The 17,056-nt window shown below is 42.2% G+C and overlaps 1 protein-coding gene across 2 annotated transcripts in view; it reads right to left on the reverse strand.

Annotated features, from left to right (window-relative positions):
* Nucleotides 1–853: 853 nt before the first annotated feature.
* LOC110538922 (centrosome-associated protein CEP250) overlaps nt 854–17,056 on the reverse strand; it is an 82,948-nt gene continuing 66,745 nt past the window's right edge. For both annotated transcript variants that reach the window (XM_036937930.1, XM_021625893.2), the window contains 3 exons: nt 4,415–4,586; nt 4,187–4,272; nt 854–1,565 (listed from right to left, as the gene is read on the reverse strand). In XM_036937930.1, coding sequence (XP_036793825.1) covers nt 1,506–1,565; nt 4,187–4,272; nt 4,415–4,586 — 318 coding nt within the window. In that variant the 3' untranslated portion in view covers nt 854–1,505. The remainder of the gene's footprint in view (nt 1,566–4,186; nt 4,273–4,414; nt 4,587–17,056) is intronic.

The following is a 17,056-nucleotide window of genomic DNA, read 5'->3' on the forward strand; positions in this document are numbered from 1 at the left end:
AATAAAGGTAACCTCAAATATAATCCAGTAAAAAAAAATCACAGCATTTTTAATAAAGTTGTTAGCGGCACATTATTGTGGTCTCAAACCAGTGAGCATAAAGTACATTCTTCAAGAATATGAGCACTCTGGAATTATTTACACAATGAAAGTCCTAATTGCTGCAGTTATTACAGCCATAAGTGATGTGAATGACACACATCCTCACCGGGACCAATTTCCTCTTTTCTCTGCATATATCTGAGAATCAGGATAAACCAACATCACCCATGGTGAGTCAAAAAATGTGCCAAATTCATATGATGGGACAGTTACGTTTCAATTTCCATAGCGTTGCTGTAAAGTTTAAACAAAGGACATTTCAGATTCACTCTGCCAGCTAGATGCTGGCATAGAAACAGTGGGGTAGTGGTAAGAAAATAGCTGATCCCAGGTTGCAGTGAAAAAAGCTATGCTCCATATACGTTCAATACATTTTTCTGTAAAAGGTGGATAAACGCTCACTTAAAATGAAGGTGAGTAAATTACGTTTAGGCTACCCTCCACAACATTGTAGAATAGATTATTAATAATGTATGCCTACACAATCTTCCAATGGGACGATCATACCACTAAACAACACCACCGTTGCTTGTTTTCAAGTAGTTTACAGATCTATAGTTTAATAGTGGATCCCAAATCAATTGTGGGGAAGGGATGCGAGGCTTCCTTTTCCCATCGTATTGAGAAAAACAAACGCCATAAGGAGAGTGAGTGAGAGAATGCCAATGAATGCTCTGACTGCTGCGAGAGGGAAACCTTGTGGTCTGGTGTTACCATGGCCACTGGGAGAAAGAGGATGGAAACAGAAAAATGGTTCCGACATTACATTTATTTAGACACACTTTGACATTCAAATAAAAAACATTTTATTAATAATATGGAACACTAAAATACAGGACACAAGTGTATTAAAATACATTGAAAAAATCATAGCCATGCATTTTTACATGACCAGTATTTAGATTTGAGTGTGTTCTTACATAGGGAATTTGGTTTTGTCCTAATTAAACAGTTCACATCACTGTCCGGGTGTGGTGAAGTGGACTAGGAGGAGAGAAACACATTGTGCATTGAGCCCTGTAAGAGCTTTTTATTAGTTAGCCCAACTGTGCAATATTTTGGTCTGTGTAATAATACATACATAAATAAATAGTTAATCACAATACTTGCAACCTCACCACATCAATGCTCTAAAAATCTCCCAATGGTACACTCTACAGATCACAGGCAAGCCAAGCACTGCAGTAGTCTGAGTAACAGTCTCTTTAGCTATTCCACTCCCTGTACTCTATGTCATTTGCCAAAGATGAAGATTGGCAATGACAAGGAGTGGCAAGGAGTGGAATGTTTCTAAAGAGACCTGTACTCAGACTAGCACTGTTGCACACGATTGTCAAACACCACACCAACACATACACACACATTGAAGAATGAGCAACAAAAAAAATAGATCAGATCTTCTTCTAGTCCATGGGCTCAAACAGCTTCATTCTCTCTTGGACAGAAAGACCCTCCTTCAGACTCTGACAGACAAAGATGAAAAAAAAGGAAGAAATGAGGCACAAGATCAGTGTTTTGTTTTTAGTTATTGCAGTGTTATCAAATTGGGATCGAGTCAAAGTTACAGTGGCTTGTGAAAGTATTCACCCCCTTCGCATTTTTCCTATTTTGTTGCCTTACAACCAGGAATTAAAATGCATTTTTGGAGGGTTTGTAATCATTTGATTTACACAACATGCCTACCATTTTGAAGATGCAAAATATTTTGTATAGTGAAACAAACAAGAAATAAGATAAAAAAAAGTGAAAACTTGAGCGTGCATAACTCTTCATCCCCCCAAAGTCAATACTTTGTAGAACCACCTTTTGCAGAATTTACAGCTGCAAGTCTCTTGGGGTATGTCTCTATAAGCTTGGCACATCCAGCCACTGGGATTTTTGCCCATTCTTTAACTTCTCTAGGGTAGGGGGCAGCATTAGGAATTTTGGACGAAAAGCGTGCCCAAATTAAACTGCCTTCTACTCAGGATATTCATATAATTAGTAGATTTGGATAGAAAACACTCTAAAGTTTCCAAAACTGTTAAAATAATGTCTGTGAGTATAACAGAACTGAGAAAAATCCAGTATTCTGTATTCTGAAAAATGAGGGAGTAAGAGCAGTCAATGAGTGGACCCTGCCGTGTCACAGAGCTTTTTCATGCGCACGACCGAGAGAGTACCTTTCTCGTTTACCTTTTATATTGACGACGTTATTGTCCGGTTGAAATATTATCGATTATTTAGGCTAAAAACAACCTGAGGATTGAATATAAACATCATTTGACATGTTTCTATGAACTTTACAGATACCATTTTTTTTGTCTGCCTGTTGTGACTGCGTTTGAGCCTGTGGATTACTGAACAAAACGCGTGAACAAACCGGAGGTTTTCGGATATAAAGAGAGACTTTATCGAACAAAAGGAACATTTATTGAATAAATGAATGTCTTCTGAGTGCAACCATATGAAGATCATCAAAGGTAAGTGATTAAGTTTATCTCTATTTCTGACTTGTGTAACTCTTCTACTTGGCTGGTTACTGTTTGTAATGATTTGTCAGCTGGGCTATGTTCTCAAATAATTGTAAGGTATGCTTTCGCCGTAAAGCATTTTTGAAATCTAACACCGTGGTTGGATTCACAAGAAGTTCATCTTTAAATCTATGTAAAATAGTTGTATCTTTTCTGAATTTTTATAATGAGTATTTTTGAATTTGGCGCTCTGAAATCTCACTGGATGTTGGCATACCCTAGAGAGGTTAAGGCAAAACTGCTCCAGCTCCTTCAAGTTGTATGGGTTCCACTGGTACACAGCAATCTTTAAGTCATACCACAGATTCTCAATTGGATTGAGGTCTGGGCTTTGACTAGGCCAATCCAAGACATTTAAATGCTTCCCCTTAAACCACTCGAGTGTTGCTTAGTATGCTTAGGGTCATTGTCCTGCTGGAAGGTGAACCTTCGTCCCAGTCTCAAATCTCTGGAAGACTGAAACAGGTTTCCCTCAAGAATGGCCCTGTATTTAGCGCCATCCATCATTCCTTCAATTCTGACCAGTTTCCCAGTCCCTGCTGATGAAAAACATTCCCACAGTATGATGCTGCCACCACCATGCTTTACTGTGGGGGTGGTGTTCTCGGGGTAATGAGAGGTGTTGGGTTTGCGCCAGACATAGCATTTTTCTTGATGGCCAAAAAGCTACATTTTAGTCTCATCTGACCAGAGTACCTTCTTCCATATGTTTGGGGAGTCTCCCACATGCCTTTTGGCAAACATCAAACGTGTTTGCTTATTTTTTTTCTTTAATCAAAGGCTTCTGTCTGGCCACTCTTCCGTAAAGCCCAGCTCTGTTGAGTGTACGATTTCAAGTGGTCCTATGGACAGATACTCCAATCTCCGCTGTGGAGCTTTGCAGCTCCTTCAGGGTTATCTTTGGTCTCTTTGTTGCCTCTCTGATTAGTGCCCTCCTTGCCTGGTCCGTGATTTTTGGTGGGCGGCCCTCTCTTGGCAGGTTTGTTGCGGTGCCATATTCTTTCCATTTTTAATAATGGATTTAATGGTTCACCGTGGGTTGTTTAAAGTTTCAGATATTATTTTATAACCCAACCCTGATCTGTACTTCTCCACAACTTTGTCCCTGACCTGTTTGGAGAGCTTCTTGGTTTTCATGGTGCCGCTTGCTTGGTGGTGCCCCTTGCTTAGTGGTGTTCCAGACTCTGGGGCTTTTCAGAACAGAACAGGTGTATATACAGGTGTATATACTGAGATCATGTGACACTTAGATTGCACACAGGTGGACTTTATTTAACTAATTATGTGACTTCTAAAGGTAATTGTTTGCACTAGATCTAATTTAGGAGCTTCATAGCAAAGGGGGTGAATACATATGCACGCACCACTTTTGAATTTTTTATTTTTTTGAATTTTTTGAAACAAGTAATTTTTTTCCATTTCACCAATTTGGACTATTTTCAGTATGTCCATTACATGAAATTAAAATTAAAATCCATTTAAATTACAGGTTGTAATGCAAAAAAATAGGAAACATGCCAAGGCGGATGAATACTTTTGCAAGGCACTGTACCTCGCCCCTGACCTCTCACCTTTGACCTGACCCCTCTGATTTGCCTGGTGAGTGTCGACCTCTCCTTCTTCAGAAAATCAGGGTTGCTTGTCAACTTCACTATGTCTACAGTGTATGCATAGAGAGAAGTCCTAAGTCACTATACATGCCAGTAGGATTATTAGTCCGTGTGCATGCAGGTGTGCACATATGAGTGTGAAGTGGTTGCACTGTGTGGGGTGGGGGTGTTTGTGTGTGCATGTCTTACCGTAAGCCTGAGCAGCATTGGAGCCGTCGCCGCCCCTGCCCTCATCCCTGGGAGACCCTGTTGCAGTCTGGAGCTCCTCTCGCAGCTTGGGAATGTCACATTGGACCTTGGACCGGCTGAAGCTCAGCTCAGCATACAGGGCTTTGAGCTTGTCTTTGGCGTATGCCTTATCCTGCATACACATATTGGGAAGATATTGGGAAGTTTTTCCAGATTTCCTTTGACGGTCTATTGACAAAAAAATCTGGTGAATTCGAGTGGATACACATGGTTTCAGAACCCCCATGGAACGAGGAGCCAATCATTTATTTTAGACTACTTGAAACTAGAGATGTGCACTGTTAGTTGAATATACAAATCGAGTGAATATTAGTCTGCGCAAAATCAAATTACAGGCCTATTTTAACACTGAAAAGTATTTTTTCTGAAATACATTAAAATATCCATGTGACATTGTTACATACAAGTACATACCATGACATTTGAAATGATTAATTTAATAAAACATTTACTTTTCAATGTAGTTTTTGTGACATGCACTTTGCCCCACAACAAAGGGTCTCAATGTGTAACAAGTGTAGAGAGAGTTCACGAATGCAATGCAAGGTGGAATGAAATCATGGAATTTAAAGCTAAAAGAAATGAGAAGGAGTATGCTACAACGAGCAACCAACAGGGGAGTTGGGACCACATTTTGCCTATCTAGCTATAGCTGGCTAGCTTGGCTACTCCATTCAAGACAGGCACTGTTACAGTGTCTTCGGAAAGCATTCAGACCCCTTGACTTTTTCCCCATTTTGTTACGTTACAGACTTATTCTAAAATTGATTCAATTATTTTTTCTCTCTCATCAATCTACACACAATACCGCATAATGACAAAGCAATAAAAAAACAATGACAAAGCAAAAAGCATTTCTGCACATTTATTAAAAATATCAAATATTACATTTACATACAGTGGGGGGGAAAGTATTTAATCCCTTGCTGATTTTGTACGTTTGCCCACTGACAAAGAAATTATCAGCCTATAATTTTAATGGTAGGTTTATTTGAACAGTGAGAGACAGAATAACAACAACAAAAAAACAGAAAAATGCATGTCAAAAATGTTATGGCTCTACCACGGCATACAGTCATTACTATATTAAAGAATTTAAACAATGAGAAAATATGGAACAATATATAATGACATGTTAATTATATAAAGCAGCCAGTGTAATCATCTGCCAGAGAGTAGCCCCAATAGGCCCGAGCCACAAGTAATACATTTGGGCCAGATAACTCTCACCGGAATCAGTCCAAGCCCAAGTAATACATTTGGGCAAAATAACTCACCGGAATCGGACCGAACTCCATCCCCACATCCTAGCCATAAGTAATACTGCCGAAGACGGCCAAGAATCGGACCACATGAAGTTGGCCGAGTCTGACTCTCAGCCGTGTGTCATTTTGGGTGCATAAGCATGAGGGAGTGGACTAGAGGTCGACCGATTATGATTTTTCAACGGCGATACCGATTATTGGAGGACCAAAAAGGCCGATACCGATTAATCTGACGATTTTTAAAAATTTTAATTCGTAATAATGACAATTACAACAATACTGAATGAACACTTATTTTAACTTAATATAATACATCAATAAAATCAATTTAGCCTCAAATAAAATCATGAAACATGTTCAATTTGGTTTAAATAATGCAAAAACAAAGTGTTGGAGAAGAAAGTAAAAGTGCAACGAAGAGCTGCTGGCAAAACGCAAAGAAAGTGCTGTTTGAATGAATGTTTGCCTGCTTCTGCCTACCACCGCTCAGTCAGATACTTAGATACTTGTATGCTTGTATGCTCAGTCAGATTATATGCAATGCAGGACACGCTAGATAATATCTAGTAATATCATCAACCATGTGTAGTTAACTAGTGATTATGATTGATCGATTGTTTTAATAAGATAAGTTTAATGCTAGCTAGCAACTTACCTTGGCTTACTGCATTTGCGTAACAGGCAGTCTCCTTGTGGAGTGCAACGAGAGAGGCAGGTCGTTATAGCGTTGGACTAGTTAACTGTAAGGTTGCAAGATTGCATCCCCCGAGCTGACAAGGTGAAAATCTGTCGTTCTGCCCCTGAACAAGGCAGTTAACCCACCATTCCTAGGCCGTAAATAAAGATTAAATAAATAAATAAAATTGGCGAAAATCGGTGCCTAAAAATACAGATTTCCGATTGTTATGAAAACTTGAAATCGGCCATTCCGATTAATCGGTCGACCTCTAGAGTGGACACACCTTGCAGTTATGGAGCGTAACAACATTGTGAGACAGAAACCCATAAGGGACACTGAAAGATAAAACATCAAGACAACAAGAGTAATGACACAACCACCTCATTCTTCTCTCTGCAGATTCTCAAGACACAACACAAAATTCCCCTGCAAAGGGCTACTATTGACAAGAATGATCTGTCAATGGGCTAGGGGAGGTTAACAGATAGTACTTTGAGATGAGAAAGGGAGTTTTGATTGTGCAGGGTTGTGCTTAGACAGTAAATGTATTGTGTATGAGAGCGATTGAGGTGCCATGCCGCCCATACAAACCAATTCATACAGTGTAAGAACTGCCTTCCAAAGACTTTTCACACCTTCTTTAGCACCCCAGCCCAATTCACTTTGTTGACTTATCTTTCCTCTCAAAAGCAGCTCCCAATGTCCCCTCATTGTCCCTAAACAATACTCTAGCCGGTCCATTCGGTTGATGCTTTTACCAACAAAGTTGTGTTGCCATCTGTCCCTTCCACAAAAAGTGTAAAATGCTAACACCACAACTTGTCTGCAGGAGGACCAAATGTGGTGGTTAAAACCTCTTGGGACTCTGGGGGCGGTATTTCATTTTTGGATAACAAACGTTCCCGTTTTAAACGGGATATTTTGTCACGACAAGATGCTCAACTATGCATATAATTGACAGATTTGGATAGAAAACACTCTGACGTTTCCAAAACTGCAAAGATATTGTCTGTGAGTGCAACATAACTGATGTTACAGGCGAAACCCAGATAAAAATCCAATCAGGAAGTGCCCCATATTTTGAAAGCGCTGCATGCCAATGACTCCTTATGTGGCTGTGAATGGGCTACGAATGAGCGTACGTTTTCTACGTATTCCCCAAGGTGTCTACAGCATTGTGACGTCTTTTTACGCATTTATGTTGAAGAATAGCCGTAAGGGACCACATTTGGCAAGTGGTCACATGATGGCTCCCGCAGAAAATCTTGCGTAAAGTACAGAAGTAGCCATTATTCCAATCGCTTCTAATAAGAAACCAATTGTCCCGGTGGATATATTATCGAATAGATATGTGAAAAACACCTTGAGGATTGATTCTAAACAACGTTTGCCATGTTTCTGTCGATATTATGGAGCTAATTTTGAAAAAAAGTTTGGCGTTGTAGTGACCGCATTTTCCGGTCGATTTCTCAGCCAAACGTGAAGAACAAACGGGAGCTATTTCGCCTACAAAAATAATATTTTTGGAAAAAAGGAACATTTGCTATCTAACTGGGAACTCCATCCGAAGTTCTTCAAAGATCCGAAGTTCTTCCATCCGAAGTTCTTCAAAGGTAAATGATTTAATTTGATTGCTTTTCTTATTTTCGTGAAAATGTTGCCTGCTGCTAGCAGGGCATAATGCTATGCTAGGCTGTGATAAACTTACACAAATGCTTGTCTAGCGTTGGCTGTAAAGCACATTTTGAAAATCTGAGATGACAGTGTGATTAACAAAAGGCTAAGCTGTGTCTCAATATATTTCATTTGTGATTTTCATGAATAGGAAGATTTTCTAGGGATATTTATGTCCGCTGCGTTATGCTAATTAGTTTGAGGCGATGATTATGCTCCCAGATCCGGGTTTGAGAGTCGCAAGAAGTTTTTAAGAAGCAATTGTTTCCAGGAAACAGGATACCCCATTATAATCAATGGGAGTATGGCGATCTTCGTGGTCAATATTTTTTGTAACACAATCACGTATGAATATTTGCTTCTATTTAACCAGATGTATATCCTTGAACCATTTACTTTAAAATCCCACACTGAAATGAGGATAATTGTTTTTGCTACCGGCAGCTAGTTTTGACATCAAAATCTTGTGTAGAGCAGAAGAGCTAGAACTTATATGGTCATTGCAATCCGTGGGAAAGATGTTTCAGTCTCCTCCTTGCCTACAGGCTGATAGTGTTTATATCAGATCTATTTTTATGATCGCACCACTTTCCAGTGTTTGTTCTTCGGGTATGGGATACAGTTTTGATAGCAAGGGCAAGCATGGCTTGTTTAGGACTAATCTCTATTCCAAGGAGGACCATTTGTTTGGTAAGTCTGGAAAGATTTTCACTTTCATATTTTCATGTCAACTAAGGCTAGGCTTAGGCTAGTAGAGGGTTAGCTAACAGAAAGCCTAGCTTCTAATGCTAGCTTTAGCATGAATGTTCCAATTTTATGTTAAATAATGAGCAACATGAGAAGCATTGTACAGTGCATTTGCTTGTTTGCTAGTAGCAAGTATGTTCATGAGTCATGAATACAGGTTTGTGACAGAGGTCTCATTTAAAAACATTTTTTAACCATTATTTAACTAGGCAAACTAGCTAGCTAATATCATTTGGAAGACCCATTTGTGACCAAGCTTTAACTTCCCCACTGATGTCTTGAGATGTTGCTTCAACATATCAACATAATCTTCCTGCCTCAGTATGCCATCTATTTTGTGAAGTGCACCAGTCCCTCCTGCAGCAAAGCACCGCCACAACATGATGCTGCCACCCCCGTGCTTTACTGTTGGGATGGTGTTCTTCAACTTGCAAGCCTCCCCCTTTTTCCTCCAAACGTAACGATGGTCATTATGGACAAACAGTTCTATTTATGTTTCATCAGACCAGAGGACATTTATCCAAAAAGTACCATCTTTGTCCCCATGTGCAGTTGCAAACTGTAGTATGGCTTTTTTATGGCGGTTTTGTAGCAGTGGCTTCTTCCTTGCTGAATGGCCTTTCAGGTTATGTCGGTATAGGACTCATTTTACTGTGGATATAGATATGTTGTACCTGTTTCCTACAGCATCTTCACAAGGACCTTTGCTGTTGTTCTGGGATTTGCACTTTTTGCACCAAAGTACGTTCATCTCTAGGAGACAGAACAAATCTCCTTCCTGAGTGGTTTGACGGCTGTGTGGTCCCATGGTGATTATACTTGCGTACTATTGTTTGTACAGATGAATGTGGTACCTTCAGGCTTTTGGAAAATGCTCCCAGGAATGAGCCAGACTTGTGGAGGTCTACAATTTTTTCTGAGGTCTTGGCTGATTTCTTTTGATTTTCCCATGATGCCAAGCAAAGAGGCACTGAGTGATAAGGGAATTTATATGTTTAAAGTAATAACTAAAGGATTCCACCCTGAAATTAATTCCATAATATGTGTGTTGCTGTGTAGTGGTGTGAGAGTTGAGAGAACAAAGGACAACAGGAAATAGGCTCCTTCCAAGGTCCCTCTAATCTAGGGAGGGAGGGAACTGCATGGAACTGCCAGCTTGGTAGTGATAAACGAGGAATGTGGACTGTGGGGAAAGATACAGCCCACCTACTGTTTGTGTGTCTGTGTGTGCATGTAAGTATGTGTGGGGGGGAGTTATAAAATGACATGTCTTTGCATTTTGGACTTTAGAACGTTCTCTGAATAAACCTTACGGACCTTTTGCAGAAGCTGAGTCTTTGCCTAATTATTATTAAACCCAGGGTCTTACAAACCTCAGGGATTGGTCAAAGCTTAAATAATTGTTTAGTTATCAACATTGGGATTGAAAATTCTTGTGACACTGAGTTTGAAGGTAGGCCTTGAAATACATCCACAAGTACACCTCCAATTGACTCAAATGATGTCAATTAGCCTATCAGAAGCTTCTAAAGCCATGACATAATTTTCTGGAATTTTCCAAGCTGTTTAAAGGCACAGTCAACTTAGTGTATGTAAACTTCAGATGCACTGGAATTGTGATACAGTGAATTATAAGTGAAATAATCTGTCTGTAAACAATTGTTGGATAAATTACTTGTGTCATGTACAAAGTAGATGTCCTAACCGACTTGCCAAAACTCTAGTTTGTAAACAAGAAATGTGTGGAGTGGTTGAAAATGAGTTTTAATGACTCCAACAGAAGTTTATGTAAACTTCTGACTTCAACTGTAGATATGGTTAAAGTGACTATGCATATATGATAAACAGAGTGTAGCAGCAGTGTAAAAGAGGGGTTGGGGGGTGTGCACACAATGCAAATAGTCCGGGTAGTCTTTTGATTACCTGTTCAGGAGTCTTATGGCTTGGGGGTAAAAACTGTTGAGAATCCTTTTTGTCTTAGACTTGGCACTCCAGTACCACTTGCCATGCGGTAGTAGAGAGAACAGTCTATGACTGGGGTGGCTGGGGTCTTCAGCAATTTTTAGGGCCTTCTTCTCACACCACCTGGTGTAGAGGTCCTGGATGGCAGGTAGCTTAGCCCCAGTGATGTACTGGGCCGTACGCACGACCCTCTGTAGTGCCTTGTGGTCGGAGGCCGAGCAATTGCCATTCCAGACAGTGATATAACCAGTCAGAATGCTCTCGATGTTGCAGATGTAGATCCTTTTGAGGATCTGAGGACCCATGCCAAATCTTTTTAGTTTCCTGAGGGGGTTAAACAATAGGTTTTGTTGTGCCCTCTTCACTACTGTCTTGGTTTGCTTGGACCATGTTCGTTTGTTGGTGATGTGGACATCAAGGAACTTGAAGCTCTCAACCTGCTCCACTACAGCCCAGTCGATCAGAATGGGGGTGTGCTCAGTCCTCCTTTTCCTGTAGTCCACAATCATCTCCTTAGTCTTGCTTATGTTGAGGGATAGGGTGTTATTCTGGCACCACCCGACCAGGTGTCAGACCTCCTACCTATAGGCTGTTTCGTCGTTGTCGGTGATCAGGCCTACCACTGTTGTGTTTTCTGCAAACTTAATGATGTGTTGGAGTCGTGCCTGGCCATGCAGTGGTGTTAGTGTTGGGGATCAGCGTGGCAGATGTGTTGCTACCTACCCTCACCACCTGGGGGGCAGCCCGTCAGGAAGTCCAGGATCCAGTTGCAGAGGGAGGTGTTTAGTCCCAGGATCCTTAGCTTAGTGATGAGGGTACTATGGTGTTGAACTCTGAGCTGTAGTCAATGAATAGCATTCTCACATAGGTGTTCCTTTTGTCCAGGTGGGAAAGGGCAGTGTGGAGTGCAATAGAGATTGCATCATCTGTGGGTCTGTTTGGGCGGTATGCAAATTGGAGTGGGTCTAGGGTTTCTGGGATAATGGTGTTGATGTGAGCCATTACCAGCCTTTCCAAACACTTCATGGCTACGGACGTGAGTGCTACGAGTCTGTAGTCATTTAGGCATGTTGCCTTTGTATTCTTGAGCACAGGGACTATGGTGGTTGCTTGAAACATGTAGGTATTACAGATTCAATCAGGAACATGTTGAAAATGTCAGTGACGACACCTGCCAGTTGGTCAGCACATGCCTGGAGCATACGTCCTGGAAATCCGTCTGGCCCCGCAGCCTTGTGAATGTTGACCTGTTTAAAGGAATTACTCACATCGGCAACGGAGAGCGTGATCACACAGTCATCCGGAATAGTTGATGCTCTCATGCATGCCTCAGTGTTGCTTGTCTGGTAGGCTCGTGTCACGTGGCAGCTCGTGGCTGTGCTTCCCTTTGTAGTCTGTAAAAGTTTGCAAGCCCTGCCACAAAAGATGAGCATCGGAGCCGGTGGTGTAAGATTCAATCTTAGCCCTGTATTGACGCTTTGCCTGTTTGATGTTTCATCACAGGGCATAGCGGGATTTCTTATAAGCTTCCGGATTAGAGTCCCCCACCTTGAAACCGGCAGCTCTATCCTTTAGCTCAGTGTGAATGTTGCCTGTAATCCATGGCTTCTGGTTGGGGTATGTACGTACAGTCACTGTGGGGACGACGTCCTCGATGCGCTTATTGATAAAGCCAATGACTGATGTGGTGTACTCCTCAATGCCACAGGAATGTTCCAGCCAAAACAATGCAGGAGTGGCTTCGGCACAAGTCTCTGAATGTCAGAGCACGGACTTCAACCCAATCGAACATCTATGGAGAGATCTGAAAATAGCTGTGCAGCAAAGCTCCCCATCCAACCTGACAGAGCTTGAAAGGATCTGCCGAGAGGAATGGGAGAAACTCCCCAACATTTTTACAGTACCAGTCAAAAGTTTGGACACACCTATTCAATCCAAGGTTTTTCTTTATTTTTACTATTTTTTACTATTTTCTACATCAAAACTATGCAATAAGAAATATGGAATCATGTAGTAACAAAAAAAAACGTGTTAAACAAATCAATATATATGTTATATTTGAGATTCTTCGAAGTAGCCACCCTTTGCCTTGACAGCTGTAACGGATTTTCTCCTCTTCGTCTGAGGAGGAGTAAGGATCGGACCAAAGTGCAGCGTGGTAAGTGTTCATGATGATATTTAATTCAAACTCAGAACACTAAACAATAAATGACAACGTGAATTTACAAAACCGAAACAGTACCGTGTGGCCCAAACACTCACACGGAAACAAAAACCACAAACCAACAGGGAAACCCAGGCTACCTAAGTATGATTCTCAATCAGAGACAACTAACGACACCTGCCTCTGATTGAGAACCATACTAGGCCGAACACAAAAACCAACATAGAAAAACAAACATAGACTGCCCACCCCAACTCACGCAGTGACCATACTAAAACAAAGAATAATATAACAGAACTATGGTCAGAACGTGACAGTACTCCCCACCCCCCAAAGGTGGGAGGGTCTGGGTGGGCGTCTGTCCGCAGTGGCGGCTCTGGCGCGGGACGTGGACCCCACTTCACCATAGTTTTTGTCCGCCTCCTCAACCGCCCCCATGGCATCTTACGAGCCTATAGGGGAGGGTCTGGGTGGGCGTCTGTCCGCGGTGGCGGCACTGGCGCCACTGACGGCTCTGGCAGCTCCTGGCTGGCTGACGGCTCTGGCAGCTCCTGGCTGGCTGACGGCTCTGGCAGCTCCTGGCTGACTGACGGCTCAGGACAGACTGACGGCTCTGGCAGCTCAGGACAGATGGGAGACTCTGGCAGCTCAGGACAGACGGGAGACTCTGGCAGCTCAGGACAGACGGGAGACTCTGGCAGCTCAGGACAGACGGGAGACTCTGGCAGCTCAGGACAGACGGGAGACTCTGGCAGCTCAGGACAGACGGGAGACTCTGGCAGCTCAGGACAGACGGGAGACTCTGGCAGCTCAGGACAGACGGGAGACTCTGGCAGCGTTGGACAGGCGGGAGCACCTGTAGGGAGAAGACAGAGAGACAGCCTGGTGCGGGGGGCTGCCACCAGAGGGCTGGTACATGGAGGTGGCACCGGACAGACCGGACCGTGAAGGCGCACTGGAGCTCTTGAGCACCGAGCCTACCCAGCCTTACCTAGTTGAATGCTCCCCATAGCCAGGCCAGTGCGGCGAGGTGGAATAGCCCGCACTGGGCTGTGCTGGCGAACCGGGGACACCATGCGTAAGGCTGGTGCCATGTACACCGGCCCGAGGAGACGCACTGGAGACCAGATGCGTAGCACCAGCTTCATGGCGCCTGGCTCGATGCCCACTCTAGCCCGGCCGATACGAGGAGCTGGAATGTACCGCACCGGGCTATGCACACGCACCAGGGACACCGTGCGCTCCACCGCATAACATGGTGCCTGCCCGGTCCCTCTCGCTCTCCGGTAAGCACGGGGAATTGGCTCAGGTCTCCTACCGGACTTAGCCACACTCCCCGTGTGCCTCCCCCAATGCATTTTTGGGGCTGCCTCTCGGGCTTCCAGCCGCGCTGCCGTGCTGCCTCCTCATACCGGCGCCTCTCCGCTTCGCTGCCTCCAGCTCTGCCTTAGGCCGGAGATATTCCCCTGCTTGTGCCCAGGGTCCCTTGCCGTCCAAAATCTCCTCCCAAGTCCAGTAGTCTTGTGTTTTCGGCCGTTGCTGCCCGTTACCACGCTGCTTGGTCCTTTTGTGGTGGGTGTTTCTGAAACGGATTTCCTCCTCTTCGTCTGAGGAGGAGTAAGGATCGGACCAAAGCGCAGCTTGGTAAGTGTCCATGATGATATTTAATTAAAACTCAGAACACTAAACAATAAATGACAACGTGAATTTACAAAACCGAAACAGTACCGTGTGGCCCAAACACTCACACGGAAACAAACACCCACAAACCAACAGTGAAACCCAGGCTACCTAAGTATGATTCTCAATCAGAGACAACTAACGACACCTGCCTCTGATTGAGAACCATACTAGGCCGAACACAAAAACCAACATAGAAAAACAAACATAGACTGCCCACCCCAACTCACGCCCTGACCATACTAAAACAAAGAACAAAATAACAGAACTATGGTCAGAACGTGACAACAGCTTTCCACACTCTTGGCATTTTCTCAACCAGCCTCATGAGGTAGTCACTTGGAATGCATTTCAATTAACAGGTGTGCCTTGTGGAATTTCTTTCCTTCTTATTGTGTTTGAGCCAATTTGTGTTGTGACAAGGTAGGGGTGGTATACAGAAGATAGTCCTATTATGGAAAGAATAGCTCAAATAAGCAGAGAAATTACAGTCCATCATTATTTTAAGACATGAAGGTCAGTCAATCTGACCTTCAAGACTTTGAAAGTTTCTTCAAGTGCAGTCGCAAAACCATCAAGCGCTATGATGAAACTGGCTCTCATGAGGACCGCCACAGGAAAGGAGAATAAGTTCAGTAGAGCTACCAGCCTCAAAAATTGCAGCCCAAATAAATGCTTCACAGAGTTCAAGTAACAGACACATCTCAAAATCAAAGAAACTACTACTAAAGGACACCAATAAGAAGAAGAGACCAAGAAACACGAGCAATGGACAGTAGACCGGTGGAAATCTGTCCTTTGGTTTGATGAGTCCAAGTATTTTGGTTTCAACAGCCATGCCTTAGGTGAATGGATGACCTCCGCATGTATGGTTCCCACCGTGATGCATGGAGGAGGAGATGTGAGGATGCTTTGCTGGATTCAAGGTTTATTTAGAATTCTAGGCACACCACAGCATTCTGCAGCGATACGCCATCACATCTATTATTTGATTTTCAACAGGACAATGACCCAACACACCTCCAGGCTGTGTAAGGGCTATTTGACCAAGAAGGAGAGTAATGGAATGCTGCATCAGATGACCTGGCCTACACAATCATGGTTGAGATGGTTTGGGATGAGTTGTATCGCAGAGTGAAGGAAAAGGGGAATGGGATACCTAGTCAGTTGTACAACTGAACGCATTGAACTGAAATGTGTTATTTCATAGTTTTGATGTCTTCACTACTATTCTACAATGTAGAAAATAGTCAAAATAAAGAAAAACCCTTTAATGAGTAGGTGTGTCCAAACTTTTGATTGGTACTGTATTTTTTTTAAATACCAACAATTTCTAAAAACCTGCTTTTGCTTTGTCATTATGGGGTATTGTGTGTAGATTGATAAGGGGAAAAAACAATTGAATAAATTCTAGAATAAGGCTGTAACGTAACAAAATGTGAAAAATCTCAATGGGTCTGAATACTTTCTGAAGACACTGTAGCTGTGCAGCAACGCTCCCCATCCAACCTGACAGAGCTTGAGAAGATCTGCAGAGAAGAATGGGCGAAACTCCCTAAATACAACTGCGCCAAGATTGAAGCATCATACCCAAGAAAACTTGAGGCTGTAATCACTGCCAAAGGTGCTTCAACAAAGTACATTACTGTGTAAAGGGTCTGAATACTTATGTAAATGTCATATTTCATTTTTTTTAAATATATATATTTGCAAAAATTTCTAAAAGCATATGTTTTTGCTTTGTCATTATGGGGTATTGTGTGTAGATTGATGATTATGTTTTTATCCGTTTTAGAATAAGACTGTAACGTAACAAAATTTGGAAAAGGTCAAGGGGTCTGAATACTTTCCGAATTCACACTTGATCTCACACGCCCATCTAGAAGAGGAGAGGTAGGCTACTGAAGATGAAGCAGCGAATTTTGAGTGTGTGTAAATAGTACGACAAATATGTTTTTAATAGGTAGGCCTAGGCATACAAAGCAGAAAGATTACCATTTCCAATTAATCTGCAAGACAACATAAACATTTTAATTACAAAATCATCAGATTCAAAAATCAAGTTAAACAAAATGATTGCACACAGAGTGAGTCTATACAACTTATTATGTGACTTGTTAAGCACATTTATACTCTTAAACTTACCTAAACTTATTTAGGCTTGCCATAACAACATTTGGAATACTTATTGACTCAAGACATTTCAGCTTTTCATTTTTTATAAGTTTGTAAAAAAAATTCTAATGACATAATTCCACTTTGACATTATAGGGGTATTGTGTATAAACCAGTTACAAAAATCGCAATTTAATCCATTTTAAATTAAGGCTGTAACACAACAAACTTTGGAAAAAGTCAAGGGGTGTAAATACTTTCTGAAGGCACTATACATTCGAACAAAGAACACCGTG

The sequence above is a fragment of the Oncorhynchus mykiss genome, chromosome 12 (genome assembly GCF_013265735.2).
Source record: "Oncorhynchus mykiss isolate Arlee chromosome 12, USDA_OmykA_1.1, whole genome shotgun sequence".
Taxonomy (NCBI): Eukaryota; Metazoa; Chordata; class Actinopteri; order Salmoniformes; family Salmonidae; genus Oncorhynchus; species Oncorhynchus mykiss.